Here is a 26,634-nt window from a genome sequence, read left to right as displayed (position 1 = left end):
TGATACTGCATTGGTGGTGTGGCTGAAGATTGAATAAATTAAATTGGGACATAATTCTCGGGCAATTGACTCAATTCACGCGATCGATTGCGATAAACATCAATCTTGCCAGATTATATTTATTGTCAATGACTCCTCGCGCCACTCTTAATGGCTCAATTTTTGCAAACTTGCTCTTGAGCTGCTGCTGGAGGTCATGGAATAGAATGAATTCTTGAGACTGCAATCAATAATAATATTGACGGAGAAAGGCTTATCTTGCGAGGCGAAAAGTCGCAGTTTCTATGCTGATTAGATTTGCATCATAAGCACAAATTTTTTCTCTCCCAAAGGAATTAGTTGTTAGTCAACAGTTTTCTGACTTCAGCACTTTCAGTCATGAGCTGACAACCTACCCCAAGGAAATCTCTCGGGAAATAAGGTGGCGACAATTATAAAGCTCAATTGGTGGGAAAAGTGTTGAGTATTTTGGCTGAAATATGAGGTGAGGCATTTGGTGAAGACATTGTCGGTGCGGGAAATCACTTGCCGCCTCTCCCAATTACAATCAGAAAAGGAGAAAAGTCAAAGATTGTATAACACTTTGAGCATACAACCCAGACATAAACATACCATAAGCCAAAAACGACTCTTTTTAGTGGCAAATAACTATAAAATAACACTCAAATGAATGGTCTCAAATTAAGAGGGTGAATCTCAAGTGGTGCACACTGTTTTATTTCCACTGTTGCTCACCATCCACCCTCCTCGGGGGCGGCTGGGTGGCAGAAATAACCATCCGCACTCCTCCATTCACCCCCAGTGCCTCTCATGTGGCTTCTGCACAACATTTTGGCTGGTGCACCCTGTTTTTTGTAAGTGTTTAGTACACCATTTATCGTTTATTTTACTGATCGTAAAAATCAAATCCGAAGAGTGTGGCAGAAGCTCATCTTCACGGCGCTCTTTTTTGGGATCGGCCTCTCGGTCGGGGCGAATAAATGAAAATGATCCCAACCTGTTTGAGCGCTCCTCAACAATGGCAATAATCGTAATAATAATATTAAATAAATGTGACTTCCCAATGCCTTGTTAATTTGCCATTTTCATCACGAAAAATGTGCAATATCGGGAGACTCTTTTCAGCGATTTACGATGGGAAAATCGTGTCGCTCAGGCATAAATGAGGCACTTTCAGTATGCTTCTCGATGGTGTATTTCTTCAAGAGATTTCGCCGATAGGAGTTTTATGGGGAGCTTTATTGGCAATTTACCCATCGTTATTGGACAATTATTCACAGTTTTAATTAATGTCACAGTTGATATTCAAAAAAGCACACACTCAGAACAATCTGTGCACCCAGAGATAACAATGACTCTCAATAATCATTTTCAATTCCACCCAATTTCCTCGCCGGAAAACACCCCAGTCAAACTTCAAAAATCAATTTCCCAGAGACTCTCTTATGCAAGAAAATCGCCTCAAGAAGACGGCAATTTTGCTGGTCAGTGGCAAAATTCCTGCTGATTTCGTGAAATACCCCCCAAGATATTGACGCCCAGATGGAGCATATACATACATATGTATGTATGGTGAATGAGAAAGACGAGAAGATATTAATTTAATTCTTATTACCTTTCACTGGGCAATTTGCGTCTTGTGCAATTTTCCGTCTAAATTGAGAGACGTGAAACAAGTTCTTGAATTTCTTTGCGCCCAACCGACCGCTGGGAGATGAATTTCGATGTATCAAGTTGCGAGGAAATTGATTTATTGTCCACCAACATGAAATCCGTGTTAAATTCCCAGAAAATTGTATTCCATGAACGAAGGGGGGAGCATCGTAATTTATATTTGAGCTCGCTTTTTTTCCTCTCCCCTAAATCATCCTTCATTCTTTTCTTGTGTGCTTTGGAGCCTTGAATAAAATAAAGAACAAATGAAATACACACGACAAATATCCAGAGTTACACCATTTTTCCTGCCAACAATTAGAAATTTATGTTCTGACTGCTTTGAGAAAGAAAATCCTCAATCTCATGAATTATGGGACAAATACAACTCCGAAAAACCCGATGGAGTTGCTCTTGGCCGACTACGTCGAAATTCCATCAAAGATTGTCCACAAGAAGTTGCTTTGCTGGTCAATTTTCACATGATAAATACAGCTGGAGGCCCTAATTGAAAAATAATTGCAATTACGGCCGATACTGGAGTGCAAAGTGCGCATTTATTTACGTGAAAACATGCATTAATTCTGCCTAAACGAGCCACATGCAATTTGACCCTGTCGTGGAGCACCTTTTGCCATTTTGCCTAAAAACGGCCTGCACGAATCTCAGTAATTTATTCTGCAAAATTCTCTAATTAATTCTACATGAAAAATTTACAAAATTCCAACTTTGAAACACATTTTAGGCACTCTTTTCCACCACTCACACAAATTCACTCACACTGCTTTCCCACCATTTCAGCCAACTCGCGTGCAAGAGAGACGAATAGAGTAGTTCCAGTGGCTTCCGAGTGGGGGCAAATCCAATATGGCATCCGGTTGAGCGACAGACAAAGCTTCAGCTCCAGAAAAGTGGCATTTTTGTGGAAATTTTGCGTGAAAAGGTGGCAAAAGTGCGTGATAATGCATCAGTCAAGTGTTTCTTTGCCAGAAATCCTTGCATTTTGGCGGAAAAGTGTGAGATTTCAGTGGAAAACATCAGTCAAATGAATGTATTGTGCAAAAGGGGGCGTTACCTAACGATTTATGGTTAGGAACGCAGTTCCGGAAAGTTTTTGGCTGTTTTAGGCTAACAACAAGGCAAAATGTGAGTATTTGCAGGCTTTCTTCAATTGAAATTGTAGTAATAATTGTTTCACACCATTTTCGGTGGAAGTTTTCAGATTTTTCCCAAGAAAATCGCCTTTAATGACGTTTATCTTGTCAATTTGTACCATAAAGAATGCAATAATCGTTTTGTGATCCATAAAACGTGTAAAATTTCATAGAATTTACCTTTTTTACGATGATTTTCTTAGTGGAATCTGTGGAAATAAGGAAGCTCTAATGTAGCCATTAACACGCCCATTTTCTTTTTCACTCAGGAAGCCATCATTGGCAATAAGCGTCATCTATCTATCTCACATTCCATCCAACAGCTTCGCATTGGCGCCCAGTGGATAGAGAGAGATGGCGCGACGGTGCAGAGAGACTCAAAGGCTGGGAAGACTTCACTGGCCAGAGTGAGATGGCAAGAGTGGTGAGTAAAGTTCATTGATTGCGCAGAAATACACTTCTCCGTTGACAATTGAGGAAGAAGCAGAGGCGCTAGAGTGAGTGAGAATGAGGCGAGATATAAAAGAGATATCAAATGAGCACTTTCATTGATTTTTATATGGGGCAGAATGCGATGGGAAATGTTCTTTATAGGCCGTTAAGTGGAACTGAGATGGACTTGTAACGTGTTATGTTTACTGCTGACAGAATGGGACATAAAATCCCCCCAAAAGCGCAGATTTAAATAAGTGGAAATGAGATCGGCGAGTGGCACGCAATACACATACATATTTGATTATAATCCACACCGATTTCCACATTTTTCCACTGCTCTTTTCTTCGCTTCTGGGCTGAAGCGCTTTTTTCCGAGTGCAGCGCACTGAAGTGGGATTTTCCTGGGCTTTCTCAACGGGATGAAAATATATGCTAGAGTGGCAGGCTTTTGGGGAGCATTTTAGGGAATTACGTGCGAAGATTGGATGAAGAAAAATTCCCCGAGAGCTCACCATCAGAAAAATTATGATAAAGAGACTGATGGAAGATTTCAGGGGCTAATTTACAAAATGAATTTAAAATGAGCCTCGGACGCTTCATTAAGCATTCAGAAATCGTCTCATCGATAAACGACAATTTTGTGGTGATGAACAAAACAATTTAAAGCTTTGACAATTTCTTGTTTTCCCCCTCTTAGCCTCGATTTTTTTTCCTGTATAGTCAAAAAGACACATAGAAAGAAGCTGAAGATAAGTGTATTTTGGGACTGCATTCCATGTGCCCAAACAGACTTCCGTTGACAACACTTTTATGGGAATTTCCTCGGCTTTCCTTCACACTCCCCATAAAGGCCATTAAGCTGCATTTCACCCGCCACAAATGAGTGACGCTTGAGGCAGGGAATGTGCCTCTGTTGCAGCCAAAATAGACCGTCACCATTTTCCACTATTAATCACTCTACGCCAAGTACAATTTACCGCGTGAATTTGCGCACATTTTCACGCGAAAATGTGGCGTGAAAGTGCGCCAGAGTGGCATATCTCATGAGCTGGGTGAAAATCCAAGGGATTTTCCAGGGATTACACCAGTCAACGATTCATTTTCTCACCGCACAACTCGTAAAGTCGCGATTTTACGCACCTGGCTCGATGATTTCAAAATTGACTCGCACAATGAGAGATGCTCTTCGGAAGCTCATGTCGTAAAATAATTGCTTGAGCAATTTACATGAGAAGGCATACATATTTTGGCCTCCAGGAAGAGACTTCTCTTATCCACTTCATGATCGCCATTCACTGCCAATTAATTGGTAGTTTGGCTATCGCGAAAGATCTCACCAAAATCTTGATACTTTCCAAAAAAACGCGGACTCAATGTGGCTTTGCATTTTTGATGAAATAAAATACTTTTTGGGCCTCTTTTTGTGTCTTGAAACCAATATGAAAGTGTAAAAGTTACTCCAATATCTCTTCTACTTAAGCATTCCGTATAGAGTGCGTACACATGAATTAATTAGTGCTATCGAGCATTCCATTAAACAGCAAGAAACCAAATTTTGTTTACTTGTTTTCTTTGAGAGAATATATTTTATCTGGCGGAGGTGGATATGTCTCAATTTTGCTTAATGAAGTCGCTTATGCTTTTGTAGTTTTGACGAAAGACAGAAATGAAACAGTGGTGAAGCTATTTTGCATAAGATATTATAAACGGTTAGCCATTTGTTAATTATACTTATGAGTATTAACGAATGTATGTTTTATCAGAAACTAGGCCTACGCAGAAACTTACCAATTCTTCCGAGATAAGCAATATAAAATCTACAAGAAAACTGGAGAATTTGTCGTGAATTTCCAAGATCAAATCTCAGCCTCACATTTTGCTTTCAGTGTACATAACCACGTCTTTTGTATTATCTTTCCACAAGATCCTAACCGCAAAAAGTTGAATGCCCGAATTGCTGACAAGAGGATCAATCAAAAGACGATAAAATCTAATAATATCAATTGATGTCCCTTCTCAAATTTGAAGCAATTTTGTCAAATGAATTGTCGAACTTTTGTCATTCATCGAACAACGATTCATTTTGCTCTGAAAATTGCCATCAACAAACACTCAGTATGAATTTCGTGGTATCGTAAATTTACTTTTGCCGGAAGATTTTGCCTGTGTCGGCCATTGTTTAAGTCAGAAGAAAAAGAGATGCCATAGTTTGAGCAATTGAGCAATTTCAATGTGACAATGAGAGGCATCAAAAGGGGATAAAATCAACCACAGAATATTCGTCTCTTCGCTCTCAATAAATCATCAGGGAGAGGGATTTATCCTTCTTTCCTGGGAGGGAATTCCAGGGTACAACCCTCATGGTGGAAGACGCTCCCAGGGCGAGAAATTCACATTGTTATACTCCACTTTTAATGTCTCAATCGAGAATATAAGGCTGTAAATCATGTCGCATCGGCCATATTTATGCCTTCAGTATGGGATCTTGGCCTTTTGTTGCGCTCTAAATTCCACCAAGGGTTGAAAATCAACTTCTCCCTCCACGGAAAAGCCGACCCTCCATGAGGGCTTCCCATGAAAATTAATGGCTTATGAATTCAAGAGAGGCGAAAGGACGAGCCGAAGACTCGAGACTTTCTTTCATTGTGCAGCGAATACAATAAATAAAAGTAGATGGAATAAAAAGTGCATCTCCTGGAGATTCTCCATCGAACAATGGGTTCGACTTTTTTCCCTTCACCCATCAGCATCTCAAATTGACTCTTAATAGAATGTTAGCGATTCGGCACGGTGGATTCAAAGAGAGAGAGATCAAAAGGCTCTCGTGTAGTTCTCAAGTGGCGGTCTATTTTTTGCTACGAAACTGCACGGGGTTAATTTGTTTGCCCTACTTTTTCTCTGAGTGTAGCTTCAAATTATAAGAGACGTAGGGCAGTGGGGCCGCCTGGTAGTGCAGTTGCACTTTCCGCCGTGGTGAACTTTTTAATGGGTTCGCATCTTCACTACACCGGTAAGAGAGTCTCTTATGCTCCCGAATTATTCCTGTCGAAAGGGAATAATTGCCAAATTTTATTATATAATGCTCAATTGCGGTGAAAAATCGATTTTTCCACATAGAGAAGGAAAAATTCACGTCGGAAAATTTCTTGTGAACGAAAGATTTGGGAGAGAATCAAATGCTTCTCGGCTTTCTTCTTTGTTTTCCATGTATTTTGTCGAGAGGCTTCTTTGATGTTGAACAGTTTTATGTTCACTTTTGAAATTTAATTAACAAAATGTGTCTAACTGAAGCATAAGATCTCCTCCCAATGAAATTCACAACACATCGTGGAGATTTCTTTAGAGGCTGTTCCTCATTTTAATTCACTATTCAATTATTGTTACGCATTTTTCTCTCTCCCACACTGGCTCTCGGGAAGGAAAATCTAAAATTTAAGCCATGCTCGCTGGCTTGAATACAAATTGATTGAAATTTCGTGAAGCTTCCATGATGGAATGTCGAAGTGTGGAATTTTTCTGTGCTCAGTATCGCGCAGAACGCAAAGGGATGGGTGAAGTTGGAGATTCTCATGATTAGTCCAGTGGACATTGGAAGACAATTTAGGGAAATTTGTCTTGAGTGTGTATTCAATGATTTGTTGAGTGTTGCACGACTGGAAATGGAGGCGATCCACCATTTCTTTCATGTCTTGTTATCGTAAATCTCAGCCCAGAAAACTTGTCTCAAACCTCTCTCGAGAGAGAGACAGACCCTCCAGCATCCCTGCAATAGGGCAAATAAATCAATTTCTCACCGTTTATAGGCACGAAATCTATTCTTCTGCGCCCAGAAAACATTCCAGTTGTAGCATCGGGAGTTGAAGAGAATTGAAGACTGTGTAATTCCTGACCAAAATAATTTATAAATCAAACTCAAGAGAGCACAACTGAGCCATAAATCATAATCTCATGTAGGGGTGACGCTTCAGTGTCTCTCTCTCTCTTGTGCATCTTTGGTGAATTTGTCTGTTCCTTTTTTTTCGCCAAAAATTAGAAAGTGCGCCCCTCAAACGCCTCTTTTCAGTGCCTCTCGAAGGGTTTCGGCATGACTTTTGCCAGCAAAAATGAAGCAATTGAAAGTGGAGAGAATTGGAGAAAGATCTTCTCATGTGCTTGAAATATACCCAGAAATCTCGCTTCCTCAACTGTCGCAGAATTAATTCCGATCTCCCAAAATCCACCGAAATAAACTCCTCCTTATGCTCTCTCTCTCTGTCTTGCAGCAAAAGGGCGCCTTGTGAATCTCCTCAGCAAGCTGGAGGGCCATAAAGTGAAGAAGTGATAAAAATAATCAAATTATTCTCACGACAAGTGTTCAGCAGATGGGGGTGGGGCGGGGGGGGGGGGGGGTGAGATAAATTCCTGAGGAAAGAGCCCTCGGCCGAGGAAGGGAAGAAAAATCCGTGCGAGAAGCCAGCTGAATTCCAACAAGTGCATAAGCGCCAGTAGCCAGATGAACATGAGGTCGTGTGTTTGGTAAAATTTTACTACTTTTTTACGATCTTTTTATGAGCTTTAAAGCGGTTCGTTTTTCATTACAAGCATAGCGATAGCGTGGCGGGGCAGGGAGGACGCCGAATGGGCCATATAAACAATTCTAGTTATACTAATAGACATCAAAACACTCTCCAAAATGGATTTTTATGAGGTGTTTAGCCGTTTATTTTGATGGTTTTGGGTGGTCGTAAAAATCAACCGTGTGTTTTTCAACAGGCCCGGTGATTTATGCCATTAAAAAAGTGACATTATTAATTAATTTCCACTCATGATAGAGTCACTTTTGTGTTATTTATCGTCTCACGGCGGCTTCGGCTGCGCCGCCGTGTCAATTTGTATTCAACCACCTTTTTATTGCCCCTTAATTGTTAAACATGCACTTTTACGATCAAATAAACATCTACACATCAAACAATATGGTTTGTTTTTCCTTTATTTTCCTGCACACTTTTCCCACGGTCTTTTCACGCCTCTTTTCAGAAAAAATTGTTGATTTTGCTGTAAATCTGGAGGAACGGCAGTAAAGATGGTAATGCAAAGAATTAATAATCAAGGAAGTCTCAGTAAATATGTTCGAATTAAGAAGAATTCTCTATATAAGAATCAGTCATACAGGAGATAATTTTTAGGAAATATATTTTTAGATGATAAAATATCACTTTTCTGTTTTATAAAATTGCAGTAGAATTAAAAGATTAGATATAAAAACTATGCAAAGTCTTGCAATTAATGTAACTCCTAGTTTATTGGTAAATTTAGAGAAACCAAACTCCTAACGTCATTGGTTTTTATAAATAAACGAAACTTGAAATCTAAAAGCAATAAATTGTAATTTTTATCGTTCTTGTGACTTATCCAAGCCACGTTTCTCGACTTTTCCCACCAATTTTTCACTCATCAGCGCTTTTACTGGAGAAATTTCACTAGCGATCTGTTGCTAAGGAAATGGCGATACTTTGGAGAAACATCAGGTGCCTGAGGCAGTGCTCTCGAGATCCTGCAATCGCTGAAATGGGGAGAGTAACGAGGCAGTTACCGTAAAAATTTCTGCTACCTAATCCACACACTACCACTCACACTCCGCCCGGCAAATCCGATGTGGCGAGAGCGAGAGGCACGCAGCTGCGGCGGCTCTCGCTCTCGCGCGAGCGAGACGGAGCGCTGGCGAGAGGGGAGCCTGTCGGGCAGTCCTGCAGGAGCGAGCGAGAGCTTTCGGGGGAGCTTTTGACGGAATACCAGTCAAATTGACTCAGTGGCACTTTTTATGGTGTGCCAGAGTGATTGTCATTTATTGCGCACTGCGGGAGCGAGACAGCACGATGGGGGGAGCGAGAGAGAGAGGGAGACGGCAGCGGCCATGCGTTCATCGATGCGTGAGGATGAGCGGGACGGATGACGATTGGAGTGTGTGATGGATTTGTCGTGGGGCAGCTTCGCGTCCTCTCACTCTGTCGGGTGGTGGAAATGAAAACATATTCAGCGATAAATGTTTGGGCGAAAAAGGAGGCCCAAAAACGCGGGGGAATCGCTCAAGTTGTGAATAGATTATAATTTAGAGGTGGTGCAAAACCATAAATTTCCAGGCTTCGAATGCCCGAGTCAATAATAGAGCAATTACGGCGCCGCGAGCTTCCTGGCTTCTCTGCACACGAGGTCGCGAGGCCGCGTGGAAAGGCTCTGTGCGAGGGAGACGGCGAGAAAATTGGGGAAAATCTCCGTGAAAGTATATGCAACAAGAGTGCCTGCTTCCACTCGCTCACGTACATAAAACACGCGAGCACTTTTCTCCGTGATAACGCACACTGTGACACGGAAAAGTGGCGCCGTCTCGCGCGGAAAACGGCCGCAGCACGGGCGCGAGCGAGACAACAGGACGGGGCAATACAGTCACATAACATTAATGTCATGTTATGTATAAAATTCATAGCATTAATGGGCGAGATGGTGCCATAAAACATAAATGAGTGTAAGTGAAATAAAAGATTGCGCAAGATACTTTGACTGAGCACTCATGTGAAAACAACATGAGCTCAGTTTCAGAAACGTCGTCGCAAGTGAACATTCGTTCGAAGACATCGCTTACGAACAGGCGCGCTTCGCAATTTTCGCATACAATTCCTGCCCAAGAAAATAAACACTCACTCAAGCCAATCTCAATAGCAATCACATTTACTATTATTGCCCCCGGGCTTTATTTAAATAATAACAATAAACATTTTCCACCACAACTGCGGCACTTAATCGGCTATTTTGGACAATTAATTCGACACATTTTTCCTTGCCCATCGAGAGGCGGTTTGTGCGAGAAGAGTTTGCGATATTTTTGGTGGTCCGGATCCTCCTTTCGACGCTCTTCCGGGAAATCCTGGAAGACCGCCAGAGACTTGGAGAAAATAGTGCTGGTGACAATTTCTGTGGACTTCAGCTGCCACTGAATTGCTGAGCGAGAACGAGAACGTTGGAAGAGAAGTGCGAGTGTAATTGCGTAAAAAGAAGCATCGGACATAAAAAGAAGTGTTAAGTGACTCAACACTAATTTGCAATCAAAGATATTCACATTATTGTTATGATTATTTTTATGGGCCACATCTTTTGAATGGTCTCGCCGTAGAAATTACACCCAATGTGCTCTCGAGTGACAAGAGATTGAGTGGCACACGGCTCTCCTGGCGACGATGACGAAGTGACTGATAATGAGTTTTCATGACGACACGATAAAAATATAGAGCACACGAGAAAAAGACCACGCAGAGTGGATAATCGTATAAAAAATAGTCTGAGGAATTGGCGAGGCGCAGAGGATAAGAAATTGCACCAACACATCGCTGTGGAATTCTTTCTCACACAATCTTCGGCGAAGAATCAATTTCCCTCAGCAGCATAAACCATGACAGTTATTGCACATAAAATGGTGTTTAAAACAATTTTCATAAACGCCACTTGCGAGTGGTGTGACTGAGACTCTGTAGGCCCCGTGGACCCGCGCAGCCTTTGAGCTAAAGTAACCCCAAGAGTGACTCCAGTGCTTAAGACATTTGTGTGTTGGCAAGCATGAATTCGTATTTCGAGCAGTCCGGCTTCTACGGACATCCCCATCAAACCACCGGCATGGGCATGACCACGGCCGCTCACCACGACCAGAGCGCCACGGCGGCGTACCGGGGCTTCCCGCTCTCGCTGGGCATGTCGCCCTACGCCAACCACCACCTGCACCAGTCGCGCTCGCAGGAGTCGCCCTACGACGCCTCCATCTCGGCGGCCTGCAGCAAGATCTACGACGGCGCCTACAACAAGGACTGTGCCAAATCCGCCGCCACAGGTGCCGGCAGCGGCGGCAGCGCCGAGACCAACGGCTACAAGGACGTGTGGAACACATCCTCGAGCGGCAGCACCGGCCAGAACGCCTCCGTGCCCGTGCGCCCGTCCGCCTGCACCCCGGACTCGCGGGTCGGCGGCTACCTGGACGCGGCCGGCGGCAGTCCCGCCAGCCGCGGCGGCTCCGGCGGCGTCTCGGGCAGTGCCTGGAACGCCAACTGCTCCATCACGGGCGCCAGCTCACAGGGCGCCACCACGGGCCTCCATCAGCCGTCGAACCACACCTTCTACCCCTGGATGGCTATCGCAGGTGAGTCCCCGTCCGCGGCCGACGTGTGCGCCGCAAAAGTTAACTCACAGTGCTATAGAGCGAACCAACCCTCAGCGGTTGAGCTGCGAATTGTGAAATCTGCCAAAACTGGGAGTTCATTGACTCTCGGGCGAGTTTGGCTGCCAGTTTTTGGTGTCTTGCTTCCGAAATAATGAATGGTTTCGTCATTTTTATGCGCCCCTTGAGAGTGCAACAGTATCCCGAAAAGCTCTGGAAGTGAAATGAAAATTAGCATTAATTGCAGAGCATCCGCTATTGATTGCCTTTTAATTGTGGCGATCGCGCGCTTCTATGAAAACAGCGATAAAGTGTGAATGTGGATTGTCTTGCGGGGAGTCAATTAAAATCGCGTTTTGCAATCGATAGATTTCACGAGATGATCATGCGTAAGATCGAGAGATCAAATGATTGGGTTGGATGAGTTGGTTTTTTCGGCCAAATCGCAATTGATCACGATCTTCGTGGATGGAAATCACCAGTGTGGGTATATTTTTCCGGGAACGGAATTTCTCAGGCGCCCGAGAAAGTTTCTCAAAGTTGGGAAAAGAAAGAGAGAGAGAAGAGAGGGAAGTGTTTTTGGAGATGAAATTAAATAAAGCAATTTTCGCATTATCATTGGCCAAATTGTACAGATGTTTTGACAATAAATCATGTGCAAATTGCATGCCAATTGAGACCTGGTCCAGCAACATCTCGCCGTAATTGCCGATCAATTGCCTTTCCGCGGTTGACGCTCTTTACCCTGATTGCCACGCAGGGTGGGTACAAAAGGCTTGCCTCTGCGGAGCCCCCAAAACGCGACTTCCCTCCCGCGGAAGATCAGGGTCTGCAATTACAAAATTGAATTGGAATTTAATTTGATACGGTGCTGTAACAGACATTCATCTCGCAACCACCAATTTGGCTTCTTTTCTACCTCTCGATGGCCGTACGAGGAGTTGGGCGCAAAACGAGGTGCATCTGACGAAAAATCTCTCTCATTGACCTCTTCTCTGGTGATGGCCTCTGCCAAGACGGGTTTGCGATAGAGAAAGAAATCAACCATCAACGTGATTACTTACGTGATTAATTCACCTCGCGATACCGGCTCTCATGGCGTCTCGCATAGCTATCAAATCAGCCACAATTTAGGTATATCTTGGCAATCTCTAAACAAATCCCCGGCGATCTTCGCAATTTTCCATCTCTGATTGCGCTGCTCCAGCTGATGAGAGGCTCACACTGTGTTATGGTATAAAAAAGCTCTGTGGCTGCGGTTCCGGCCGAGAAAAGTGTCGATAATGGGAGACTTTTGGTGTGCCTGAGTGAAATTATATGTGGCTCTTTCGTTGATATTAAATTGCGGAAATTACAATAATTTTCCATCAAATTCATCGCTTATTGAATGTAATTGCTTTGGCATTGTGGGCCACGATGGCCATCTTGGGCACACGAAAGCCCCATCGTCAAACACGATGGACAAGATTGAGATGGAGCCAAGTTGCTGTGTGTGCCCATCAATCTGCGCGGCAATTTTCAACTCGCGAATCCCCAATGCAGCCTCTCTCATGCCCGAAAAGCAAGTCGCATGTTTATTTATTAAACAGAAGTTGCCCCGACGAAGGCCCCGCGACCATCCGAGGGGCCTGAGCAATTACACTTACACGGGAGGCATTACATAAATTAACTGACCGGAAAAAGTAGCGACGGGGAAATGATGCATTGAGTGTCGTTTTGCGTGTGGCAATTTAAATGCGTATATATGCCTCAAGAGACGCCAAGATGAGCTCAAGATGCTCAACCTCACTTTCTCGAATTCACTAGACAGGTAGCAATGTTTGGCTTCACAGAGGCTAATGCAAGATATCTTTCAAGCTCCGTCTTCATGTTAAGTTTCTCGAAGAAACTTAAAATTTCCCACAACGGAAATTTTCAGTAAGAGTTCCTTTTTTGCATATTAAGAAGAAATATCAAATTAATAATTTCCCAATGAAAATCTGCGTAAATTTCCACTCATTGTGAAAGATATGAAAAGTATGAAGCATATGCTCGACGCGATCCCGATCATCTTTCTGGGAGGAGTAGACAAAACCACCTCTCTTTGAGGAAGATCCAAAGATTTATTTCCCATTAAAATTTTCTCCACATCATTTGGCTTACAATAGCGAGATAAAGCGGGCAAATAAAAGCCACACTTTGAGCCTCATGGAAAAAATAGGTCGCTGCTGTAAAAAGGGGTTTCTTCTACCCCATATATCCATAGGCAAAAAATGCAAATTAAGACACTACACATCAACCTGCGCCACCCTTTTCTCTAATTGTTCTCTAATCATGTGTGGCGCCCTTCCTTGCAACCCCTGGAAAAGGCCTCGAGTGCAAATTGAGTCCCGGCAATTGAGAAGGTCAAATAAAGAGTCCATCCAACAGCAATTTGCCAACAATATTTGGCCATTTAAGCCATACACCAACTGTATTTACTCACAGGATTCAGCCCACCCTCCGCTAACCCACCCGCGCGGCAAAAGGGTTCGCGCGCGCCGAGTATCCATAATTTTAACGATGCCTATTTACAAATCATTGAGGTGTTTTGCCGTGGAGAAATCCTTTTTATTGGCTGCTATTACATAAAAGAGTGTGACCTGCCTTTTTAAACCTCCGTTTTTATGGCCTCGTAAATCAAATTGCACTTCTCATTCTCTCACTTTGCGCCCTCCTTCTCTGTCGCTGTACTCAAAAGCACTCGGTGACATGGTGTCTCGGGTGAGCTTGGGCGCACACCAAGGACATGCCTGACTTCATTTCCCAATTGGATCCTCACTCGAGGACCTCAGCGTGCACACGCCATGATTCTCCCAATAGGATCCGCGAGCAAACAGTGCCCCTCGTTTGCGTTCCCAATTCGACAGTGAAACAACAACTGGGATTCACAAGGACGACGCAAAGAGGCCGGAGTGCATATTTACAGTGTGTCATACCTACAAAACACGGTTAACCTATATCGACGAGTCGGCAATTTGTACATCCACTCATAGAATATTAAACACGATGTTGATGATGTTTGGACAGTCGACAATTTGTTTACTGCCTCGTAAAATATAGAGCGCCGACCAAGTCGAGTGAGAGAGAGACCTATGCGAAAAAGTCGCATACAGTTTAATAATAATGGAGATTAAATGAACTAATTATAGGGCAATTAGTAACGGCTGTGGGAAGGCAGAGAACCGTGAAAAGTGCAAGTGTTTGTGACTTCATGACAATATAAAAATCGATTACCGCGAAGGGGAGGCAGAAAATCACCGCCTAGAAGATCTTGAGAAATATTAAAAGAATGTTCAACAAGATTGTATGCAAAATTATTACTGGTGGACGTCTTTTTTTTATAGCATCTTCTCTGCCTTCGCGCTCAAGCCTATTGTTTCACCATTGAGTGGGGAGAATTAAGAGAATATAAAATTAGAAAACATGATTATAATGTCGTCAGTTAATAGAGATTTGACAGACGGAGGGAATTTTTTATCATAATTATCTCGACGCACGATAACAACAATGGAGGTAAATAAGAGATTATAGCAAATCTTTGCAGCAATAATTCTCATTTTACAACAATAAATGCGGTATATACATTAATTTATTGTTTATAGCACATGCTATAAGTTTATATTTTCCACTCGATCGCTCTTGGAGGTCTCACCAGGCGTCTCCACGACTGTCTGTAGTGGATTTTCTCGTACAGTGTCCTCAATTATTCCAAGTATGGAGCACTACGGGGTGAATTCTGAGCAATTGTGTGCTGAAAAGCCCTCTCAAGTGCTCACGCTTTATCACTCAGCCATCATCAATTGTTGCCACGAGCCAATTGCAATATTTATTGTAAGCAGATTTTTTTTTCAATATCCACTCGACGTGATGATTGAATCGCGCGCGTCTCAACGGGGAAAATTATACGTGAACTCTGGTAGAAATCGCTCGAACATTTGGGAGCAATTGGCGAGATGCTCGTGTGCGTGGCGGAGAGCACAAAAAACGACCAGTTATCAGCCATGATTCTCGGGTACTTGGCAGTGGGCACTACTCCTTCAGCCATGATAGAGATAGGCATGTCCACAGTCAAAAATTCACAATAGACCTATTATTTATGAATTTGGGAAGATGATTTCCCACCACTACACGAGCGAAACCGTGTCAGACATCCGTGGCCATGTGCTACTACCACACACTCGTCGTACTATTTGAGTTTCCGCCCATTCAACAGCCAAATGGTTGTTCTTTCGCTCCTCAAAAGTCACTATAGCAATTTTTCTGGCATTCCTCCTTCTCCCATTCTCCCTTGCCAACGCACACACTCACCAGCCACTCCATCAGCTGTTTCTGCCATTTATTTATGAATAATTCCCTTTTTTCGCTTCACGGTCTCACCGCTGAGCATCGATTTTGAGCATGTTCGCTGGGCTTTGCCTCTGAAATTAGTCTAAAAATTCTTCTAAACTGATTTATACGAGTGGGAAAGTTATAGAAGGAATCTCAAAGTTCATCTCTGAACGCTTCGAATGCTTCCAACATGCCTTGGGTAGATCAATCAGATGGAGGAAAAGCCCACTCGCTGGAGAAAACAAACAGAAAATATGCCTAATTTGAATTGATTGATTTACACAATTGTCTCATTAGGCGAATCAATAAATATCGTGACTCTAAAGTCCAACACCATGATGGCAGCCCCTCTCCCAAGGGGCCTCATGCTCATATCTCTGTGAGTGTCTGTTTTGTATTTTTTGAGGCCGTCGGCTGATGAATTTCTCGTGAGCTGAAGCCACTTTTTCGGGATGTTCAAGGTAGCAAGATGCCCTTGAAATTAATATTTCACCAAGGAGTCGTCTTCAGCTAAAAAATCAGTTTTCCCTGTGGCTTTCACACTAAAATTTGCCAATTGATGTTTATGTTTTATGGCATTTTTACGTGTTGAGTGGCTTGGCAGGCAATTTTTCACTTCAGTATAGTTCACCGTCTTTTCGAGGATGGTCGCAAGAGAGCCCAACAGAAGATCTAACCTGCGTGAAAAAAGAGAGAAAAAAAATGATTTAATTATTTAATAAAGTGCAAGTTGAAGACGTGACAAACATTCACTTTTCCTCTTTTACTGTCCAAATAGAAGAACCCAAAAGAAACGATCATGCTAATGATAATCATTAAATTGTGTCTGTAATCGCTCTATAAAAGCAATCGGAACTACCTTATTTCATTAAATTTTATCGCAATATATCGTGGCGGGATGTTAAAGGCAGCGTCAGAGTGTAAACTGGTTGAAAAGCGTCAATGGGGAAGCCTACAAATGCCTTTTGCATGTCTGTATGGAAGCTTGAGAAAAAAGGTGTATTTGTACAGCAGAAAACTCAATTCCACCACAAATAATCGCATATGATAATAATAAATAATATTATACACAAAATAGAGTAGAGGAAGAGTTAATAATAGTATCTTGCAGACCTTTTCTGCTGTGGCGTTGTGTGTGCGAAAGGTGAAGGTTAATCAGCATCATTCCCAAAGGCGAATCTTCATTGTCTTCATATTTACAAAATAGCACTTGTAATATCAGCAAATAGATACTTTAAAATGTGAGTTATTGAATTACTTCGCCCCGCAGATTGCCAGACAGTGAAATTTTCAATCTATTTTAATTTCTCCGCTGCTGCAGCATTCATTGCAGTTATTTAATTATAGCAATTGCATCGATTATGAGGTTTCTTTCGCGTAAGCAGCTTATCTTGGCAATCTGTGAGAATGAGGAAATTCACGCGGTGAAATTTTGCGTGGAAACACATGGAAAAGAGCATCGGAAGACACTCGAAGTCCAGTTTTGATGAGGAATCTCAGTGTTTTTTTTTCTCTCAAGGCTTTTTCCATGATTTTCCCCACGGGAAGGCAATTAATGAAATTTGTTTGGGGCGAGTTGTTCGTGCATATATTAATTGACATTGTCGCACGTTTAATATTAAATTCACCTGTTTGGATGGGATATTTAAGACCAAATAGACATCGTCACAGTTGATTGATGAGCCTGTGAAACGCGATCGGGACGAAAAATGATTTATGCATTGAACATCACATTAATTGCACAATAATCGATAAAATAGTGTGGAAAATGGCGTGGAAGAGGAGTGCAACAGGTGATGGGAGCTCCCTGTCTTTGGGAGAAGTCTCTCTTTTCTTGTTTGAAATAAATTTAAATACTGTGCGCTTTAAATTATTTCCTTGGGAAACGAGTTTGTTCTCTCTGACTTCGTCTTTGTGCCACAATTTTGTCACTCAATAAAATAAATTCTTAGAGTTCTCACATTAATAAAATATTTGTGATTTTTCCCGTATGCGCTCTCTCACTCTCTCAATATCCGATGAGAGGCAAATGATTGTGAAGAAGTTCGATTCTCTCAGCTCTGGCCATGGATTCCCTGAAGATGGCAAGAAATCAATGGCTTCGAGGAAGAGACTGAGAGAGAGAGGGAGAGCGAAAAAAACGACCAGCAGAAAATTATGTTGAAGCCGCAATAAAACACTCCAATACACAAATCTGATTTTTAAACGATTTGCTATGCTGAGAGCTTTTCTCTGAGGCCACCGCATAGGCCTTTTATCTAACGTTTGTGCTTTACACCGTTAGAAATTTATCAGTGGGTTAAGAGCGGAAAGGTTTGAATTAACATTTCAAATTTTCCCTCTGCGTGCCTCCCAATTTTGGCCAATTAACAAGACGCGCTGAATTCATTAAGTCTCACTCTGAGATCCACGTGAAGTCGCCGGGGCAGTCTTGACGAGCTATTGAGATGTTTAGGTGTGGTTTGTCACCTGTGGATCTCTCCAAGCACCCACAAACGGCCCCCGCAATGCTCTCCTCCGCGCCAGTTGACACACTTTCGGCTCCACCATCCAGAGTGACATCAAAGGGGTGGCGAAGCGGCAGGAAGTGAAGCTACCGCTGAAGACTTTATCACAATCTTTTGCGTACGCGATCAATCTGGGTGGGAATTCTGTCAACAAATAATTCATTGAGCAAACATTCCACACATAAGTAGTCATCCGCCCCTGAACAGCGCGGGAAGTTATCCCAGAGAGATCTCCTCTCTGGCTCGCAATGGTGGTGAAAATTCTGTGCAAGACATTCGCCCGTGAGGTGATTTTTTGCATGATTTTTTGGCATTCTTTTTGGGCAATTTCGATCAGAACTCGTCGTGGACCCCATAAATTAAAAATGGTGGGATGTTTATCAAAAAACACTACACGGCCATGTTACATGTGTGTGGCAAATATTCCGTAAAACACGATTTTCGCCTCACTTTTCATTCTATAACTTCCAGAGGGTGGCACTCAGGGGTGCCACCAAGCGCTACATTCGCAGCGCAGCGAAAGTCTCTAAGATGTGCCCGAGTGCGGATCTGGTCGCGAATGCGTTGAGAGAAAAAATTCTCGCGAAATTTTGTGCTAAAAATACGAGATAAAGCAAAGTGATTCTTCAAACGTGTGATGCTATTGAGAAATTATTTTTATACACTGTCAATTACCCATTGAGATTTCTCAGCAAGATTCGCAAACGGTGATTTTCCCACCTTTGGGAAAGTGCGGCATAGTGAGGCCGATATACAAATTGATGAGGTGGAAAAGACGTGTCGACAGGTAACAATTTAATTCACGGAATTGCTTTGGGTTTTTCGGTGAATTTTTCACATAAATATCACCTATTGCATGACGAGCGTCAAAGAGAGACCTTCTGAAGGTAAGAAAATGGCACAAATTGATATGCATTGAATCGCGTGAGCAACACTGAAGTGTTGCATTTTCACATTGATGTCCCGACAATCGGTCAATTTCAAAAATTACCTCCCAAGAAATCGTCCGACGATTGCGAACAGCGCGATCGAAGGTTAATTAACTTACTCTAATCGATCGCTTTGTCTTCGATTAGTCGACACGGAGAGTTCCACAAAATATTCCCTCTCTTGTGAGATTTATTAGGGACAGCTAAAGGCGCGGTCAGACTGTGGGCTTAAGTCTGAACCTGTGGCGAGAAAAAAAGTCACCTCACGGAATTGTTCATTGCAGCGAAAACTGAGCGAGAAAAATGGGAAGCCACTGAGGGTGAAAGCCCACCCACAGAGACCCTCCCATTGGCACCCAACACAGAAACTTCCACCGAACAAATGCAGTGTCTGCAGAGGTTGAAACTTAATAGTTGGTCTGAAATTACAAAAATTCACTCACGCTGATCCCAATCTCGCCCTCTATGGTAAATATCGTGGAGTCTCTCCTGCCCTTGTCTTGCTCTTCCGCCGCACACTCAACCCCCGAAGCTGGGTATTAAAGTCAAATATTTTGCCATTGTATGAGGTGAGAGATTGTGATAAGGCGGGGGTGGTATGATGGATAACTTGGAGTGTGTCCGGGCGAGCATATGCTGAAAAATTCAATGAGCGTCGTGCCGCTGAACATGTGGCGGAAGGAGCAATTCCAACCACTCATTTCACTGCTCAGCGAACCAGGAACTCTTGATGAAATTGGCAAAATTTTCCACCTGACTTTTTGCACACATTATGCCGAATGGAAACTTGGCTGGTGAATTGTGGGTGAATTTTGATAATTTTTGTTTTTTGAGAGAAATCATCGCCTATTTTTATCTTTGAGATTTTTCTCATGTAAAAATATGGTTGTGATGATTTTATAGCCACAATTAGAATAATAATGGCTCACTTCCGGGGCACCGAGGGTTTTCTCCTGTCACCCTCTGAATAAATACTCCCTTTCGCCGACAATTGAAAAAACCCCAAACGAAGCATTTTTTGCTTCGAGGGTGGATCTGACCCAATTCTCTGATCGCTCTGACCTTTTTTCGCTCCAAGAACAGCACACAGCTTCATTTATCATCAACACTTTCTAGCCGCACTTCCTCCGGTCTCTCGAGTCCCAGTGTCCTCTTTTCTCTGGCCTGGAGACTGTAACCGTGCCAGTTGGAAATCGTGTATTTTCTCAGCTAATTCATCCTCTCGGGGTGATCAACACTTGCCGGGCACGCCACTTTCGATGGCACAATTTCCAGCAATTGCCACTCAGACACCTGTACTGGCCACTGAGTAATTTTTCACGTTTTCTTCTATTTCCCTTCCTTGCCGCGAATTTGCTGCACCCGAGGTGGAATTTTTACTCTCGCACGCGCAATCACACATCAAATTATCTCCACCACGGAGAGAGAGAGACTCTGGTGGTGGTTCACCTGGGCATAACTCAATGATGTGAGCCAACAAATCAGTTCAACACCGTCATTAGTCATCGCAAGAAATCGCATTGGTCGGGCCAAATTTGCCTCTCACGAGGACTGTTCGCCACTTATCTATTTGCCGCCCTTCCTTGCGCTGCTCCGGAGGAGAATCCGGTGATAAATGATGCAATTTATTGGGAAATAAGTTCGGGGGAGCGATAAAGATGATGGAAAAGGTAGTTGCGAGGTTAGGTTTAATTTCCCAGTGTAAACATCGGCACAGCTGAAAATTACGTTTACACAGGCGCCAGGCCACACTACACGTGTTCTATCGCTGGATTTAAATCACTCTCCACACATCTCGAGGCTCCTCCAGGCCCTTTCTCTTTCACCTTAGACATCTGCACAGTTTTGCATAGAGACGGCTCTTTTTTCTCCCGACTCGCCAACACGCCACAATTCGCCACGGAATTCCCTTCACCTTGCAATCTCGCCAATTGACGCGAAATTTGCGTTGCTAATGCGGAGCTGTTTTGGCGCGGATCAAACATTAAGGAGGTTCAGCTTCAATTGCAATATGACTGGTGCATAAATCAAAATAGCTGACTCTCACAGTTCCAACATGCCAAGCGGGTACTGCATTGTATGAGTGCCATTTACACTGTTCACAAGAAGAATAGAACCAGAGATTAATGCAGTTTCTGATCAGTGAAGAATGTGGCTTTGCTGAAATTATATTATTAGATATTGATGAATGGGAAAAACTGCCAATTGTTTGCATCACACGGACAAATTGGAAGAGAAGTGTCCTTATTTCTCTCACGGCGACTGTACACATAGTATGTGGAGAGGACAAAGTGATGCATTTCTCTGGAGTTTATTTTTACAAGAGAGTTCGTGCCACAATCAGCACGAGACAGAGGTATAAACATCAATTTAATGATAATTACATAAGAAATGATGTTTATTTCTGTCGATATTTTTTTTATTTATTTTCCACTCTTTCGGTGGAACCTTCGCATGAGACACTCTTCGGCGGGGCTTTTCTTGCCTAAAGCCGACTCTCTGGCAGTGCGATTTTTCTCCCAAGGGAGGACAGAAGGAGAAAAAAAAGTGCGCCCAATTGTGTATACAAATGAGAATGGGAAGGCAGAGTGAGAAGTGTTTAAGGAGAAATATTCATACAATTGGTGGCGGTGATACAAATTATTGCTGAAAGACTGAGGCGAAGAGAAGAGGCCAAAATGATGCCATTAAGGAAACATTTCGGGAAGGTGCGATAAGACCGGTGTGCTTCTTTTCTTCGCCTTTTCACCACTCCTTGTGGTCATTGTTGGGTTGCAGCGAAATTGCACACAGGGTGCCTCGCAGGAGGTGCAAATGAGCCACAGCATCGGAGATTTATTGACTATTTTATCGAGCACATTCCAATTCGGCAGACCCTGCGTCTATTCCCTCTATTGTCGCACTTATCTCTGCGCCGCCGTTCGTGGAAATTCACGGGCGCTTAATTGAAATTATCTCGTGAGCGAATTGATGGATATTTCCCTTCAACTGTGCTGTACCATTGCTCTTCATGTCCTTTTTTGTGTCGCCCCAGCCATTGTCGCTTAAACCCTTGCAAGTGTAATAAAATCATGACCTTTCCCAACACACCGAGAATTGTGTGCATGAGAGTGCCACATAAACATTTTATGCTGGGTGTTATGATGTTTTTCTTTTTCCACCGACGAGCGCAGAGAAGGCACAATTTTTGGACAGAATCGCTACAATTGAGCCGCCCCAAGAGAGCCCCTCGTATTGACACAGAGTCTCTCAATAGCCACGCTAATTGCTAATGGTAATTCGAGGGGAAATTCTGCAAGGAGGATTTCCTTGAAAATCCACCTGGGAGGCGTCGGAAGTGGCCAACGAACGGTTGTGGAGGAATTTTCCGAGCCGACAGAATCTGGGTCATCGCGATTCCGTGTGCGAGTTAAAATAAAGTGGGCCTCACACTTTTTCCCACACTCAACATAATTAATAAAACTACGGCATATAAATCTGCCAGGAAGGTGCTTCATGTGTGGAACAGACACCGCCAGGAGTTCAAGGTTGCGACAGTGAGTTGCTCCTTTGTCCCTATCAGCCGAAGTTAGGATTGTCTGCTTTGAGATTCCATATATATGAAAGTTTCGAGAGAAGCCAATTTGACGTGGAGTTTTCAGCCCCGCACAGAAAATAGCGCACAGCAAATTGATGGCCAATGGGGGGAAAAGGTGTGTTGCCGGTGAACTTGAAGCAAGTTCAGAGGCGCCTCATTGCAGGTGAAAGAAGAATTATGCTTACAAAAGACACACTCACGCTCGATTAGGATTTTGCCTGGCGGATAATCAATTTGCTGGCATGAGGCGAGAGTCAACAAGATTGTTGGCAGCTTCATTCACACAACCGCCTCCATGTGAGCATAATGTTATTTACGACCACAATTAAGGCCTTTTAATTGCAACCTCTTTCACCTTCAATGTGCGAATATTCACAGATTCACTCCCTGCGCCTTTTTTTCCACTCTCGCGGATTCTCAGAGGACCTGAGCTTTGGCTTCACGTGGCTTTGCGCGCGAAAGCCGATTTGATCGACTCGGCGGTGAAGATTTATTGGTCTCGACTGCAACATCATACTCTTGCCAGTGTGTTTGAGCAGTCTCAACATGGATTTTATCATGTTACCCAGCTCGCATGGAAGCCTTCGTGGAGCCGGAAAAAATGCAGCAATGAAATTTTCATTAGTTCAGTTAGAAGGAGGAAGAATTCCACACACTCACGCTGATTTAATTAAGATGAACCTCGCGTTTTTCCTCTCTCTCTCTCTGATTTTTCATCAATTTTCCGCGATTGAGAAACTTTCAGACACTTTGCAAATTCCAACGAGATGGACGCAAGATGAAATTGGAGCAATTACTGCTCAGAGGTCTGAGCTTGGAATTTATTGCAAACTTGAAGTATGAAAAGTCCAAAACGAGTTGAACAATTTTACCCTCTCCGCTCTTGCTATTGACTTGGGTTCACAATCGGGTTATCTTGATAATATTTGCAAGACTTTCCGAACACAGTCTTTACATCATCATCTCGTCAAACATCCTCTACTTGTTTACACAACGCACATGTAAATTTGATTGCAAAATTGCAGCGAAAACAAGGAAGAGCGTCGATTTGGCCAGGGAACGAAAGTCATGGCGAAGGTTAAAGGTTTTCGCGGGATTCTCTGCAGCTGCCGGCAAAGTAAATAGGAGTACTCGCAGGACATTTACACTGTATATATATCAAGTACATCTAAATCGGTTCATAATTACACCTTTAGTTGAGCGTTTAAAGCCCCATCTTTGACAGCTGTCAATGCGAAAAAGATCGGCAATTTTAGCCACTTGAGACCGCAAACTTACCGTTGACGAGCATCTCAAACGGCGCATGGTATAAAGAAGCGCTGAATGTCTGAAAATGTATCGATACTCCCAGAGTTTTGGTATCAATAACACCTACAAACCTGTTTCTTCACGTGGAAACATCGCGGTCTAATCAGAAGAAAAATTCCCCTATAAAATTACACAATGAGAGAAAAAGAGGCAAGATGGTTTGGACTTAATTCCTTCCTCGAACAGCCGCAGAGGAGAAATTGAGGCAAAAAGAGTGTTGAGTGTAAAAGAATGAAAAAAAGAGAGTGACGTTCTGGGGAGGAAAACGGTGGAGAATGGAGTTGGAGGAAAAGGAAACCGTAAAACGAAATTAATCATCGAATATTATTTATGGCTGTCTCAACTTTTGAGCTATATGGCCATCAGCATATTTCCATCTGCAACACACACAAAGCTTCCTTTGGCTCTCGAGAGCACGCCACAATCTCACCCAATACATTGGTTTTTAATTAATTCTCAAGTGCGCAAATATCATGGGATATGACGTTGAAAAGTTGCTCCTCACGAGCGAGTGCAGAGGTGCAGCATTGTATGACCATGGGGCCCTCCGGAGTGCCAGGTCTGCGCGAACCCCCAACTGGGATATTTTGACTGCAGTGCGACAGGCGAGCCCTTCGCTCCCACGACTGCCGGCCACTTGGAGTCCTTCCGGCCGCCAGTGGGTCCTCCCAGGGACCACCTGAGCGACCAGGTAGCGAAGGAGAGTGTGAGGAGAACACCGGAGAAGCGATTGGCCTTCGTCTACCGCCACCTTTGAGCAACAGTGGCAAAGCAGCGCTATCATGCGTAGCAGAGATGCGAACAGTTGCGCAGAAAGTCTACAAGAATTTTGGGAAATGACTTGAGGTCCCTCATTTGCACATTGATTTCCCCCCTCACGCTTTTCCGCCATCGATCACCGTCAAATTCCACCCGGAACACTTTCGTGACAATGGCGAGAGATTTTCCTTTTGGGGAAACCTTTCGTGCGCCAAACATTCACGAGGTGGAACAATAAAGATGATCAGAGACACGTTAACCCGTTTGCGTGTGCGGCTCGAAGAATCCATCAATCCATTACGAGATTGTTAGTGGAATTTCGGCAAACCTGGGAATATATCTTCATGGATTTGTTGCTTTTCAGACTAGAAGGACCGTTTTTTTTCATACCGACTAAACTGAAAATAAATATTTTGCTATATTTCCAATTCTTTATACAAATTCTCTTTGTAATATAAGATGTTCAGGACCTTTGAAAAAATATGCATCAGTGAAACACAGCATTTTCCGTAGGTTCTCAATCATTTTAATGATTAAACATTAATTACCTTCATTAGGTGAAGTTGAATCCTTTAATATGAACATATATTTTGATGCGCTTCGCTGTAAAATTATTCTTTAGAAATATTGAAGAGCTTCTCAAACTGGAAAAAACAACACTGCCCCACTTCCAATCGAACCCCAACAAGAGATAGTATCGCGAATGATCAATGGCGAAGGGGAAGAAATTAAAAATCCATTTAAATGAATTTGGGACGTCCTGACTTCCCTACTGCCAATGGGGAGGACTCCGAATGGTCTCTGAGCACGTCATGTCAATTGCGGCGACAGTTGCTGGCACTAAATAGCTTAAATGGTTTATTTACCCAAGAAGTCGCGGGGATGCGCGGCTCACAAGCGCGGCTCGGAGTAAATTGAGCGCGAGATGGTGGGATAAATACATGAAAGGGGGTCCATAAATGCGAGCATAATTATAAGTTTTGTTGGGAGAGTGCATACATTGTATGGCGAGAACACTGCCATTGGATGGATTTCAATGCGAAAATGTGTTTACGAGATCTTCGATGGTTTCTTTGCTCATGGGCAGAAATTGTGCTGAAAATTGAAACGAGAGGCGAAGGAATACAAATTGAATTTTGATTGAAGAAATTTGACTCTTGATCTATGTGCGATGGAAATTGAAGCTTTTAGCCCTGCGGCAAAACACTTCATGAGCATTTCTTCTCTGAGTGGCTCTTGAGCCCAAATGAAACCATCGAGGAGATCGAAGATTCAACTGAGAAGTTCTTGCCAAAGGATGAACAGATATTCCAATCGAATCAAGACGTTCCAATGCAAGAATACCTGAGACTGTGAGTTGGAATCTCGAGAGCCGAGAGCCATTGAAGTTTACCCAAGTTTAGCATGGATTTTTTCTCCACTCTTGAGGAATCTCTCCGTGATTGTGCCGCGGAGTCTCAACAATTTGGGCCTCGGCTCCCTCGTGCAGCATCTCAAATTGAATTTGATGAGTTAAGATGATAGATGAGGTCACGAACTTGAACTGTGGGCAATTTTTCACACACACTTTGCCGGCCTGATCGTTGGCCGTCTGGGCGAAAGGGTGAGAAAGATCGCGGAAATCATAGTTGTGAAATCACAGCCCAGTGGCGAGGATTAAGGCCCCAAAATCATGGTCAATGTCTACATAGCAATCTTGTGCATACTTTCTATTTATTCACTATGGGCCGAGGAACAGCCATTTCACCCGAAGAGTGGCAGCAAAAAGGCTCAGAATCTCCGC

General features: G+C 43.2%; 1 protein-coding gene and 1 long non-coding RNA gene across 3 annotated transcripts in view; both read left to right on the top strand.

Moving 5' to 3' along the window:
- The first annotated feature begins 380 nt into the window (after window positions 1-380).
- LOC132257681 (uncharacterized) lies at window positions 381-8,581 on the top strand. Of its 2 annotated transcripts, none has more exons than XR_009468256.1 (4): window positions 381-484; window positions 2,455-2,799; window positions 3,077-3,231; window positions 8,259-8,581. It is a non-coding gene; the product is annotated as an uncharacterized LOC132257681 (long non-coding RNA). The 2 variants fall into 2 exon arrangements; XR_009468257.1 differs by lacking the exon at window positions 8,259-8,581 and adding an exon at window positions 7,505-7,602.
- Window positions 8,582-10,829: 2,248 nt separating this feature from the next.
- The window catches only part of LOC132257618 (homeotic protein ultrabithorax-like), a 65,080-nt gene continuing 49,275 nt past the window's right edge, over window positions 10,830-26,634 (top strand). The window contains exon 1 of the mRNA XM_059754601.1: window positions 10,830-11,403. Within this exon, the coding sequence (XP_059610584.1) occupies window positions 10,830-11,403 (574 nt within the window). The remainder of the gene's footprint in view (window positions 11,404-26,634) is intronic.

This window comes from Phlebotomus argentipes, unplaced genomic scaffold (genome assembly GCF_947086385.1).
Source record: "Phlebotomus argentipes unplaced genomic scaffold, Phlebotomus argentipes genome assembly scaffold_4, whole genome shotgun sequence".
NCBI lineage: Eukaryota > Metazoa > Arthropoda > Insecta > Diptera > Psychodidae > Phlebotomus > Phlebotomus argentipes.
Note: the sequence above shows the minus strand (reverse complement) of the source record. Positions and strands in the feature narration are given on the sequence as shown.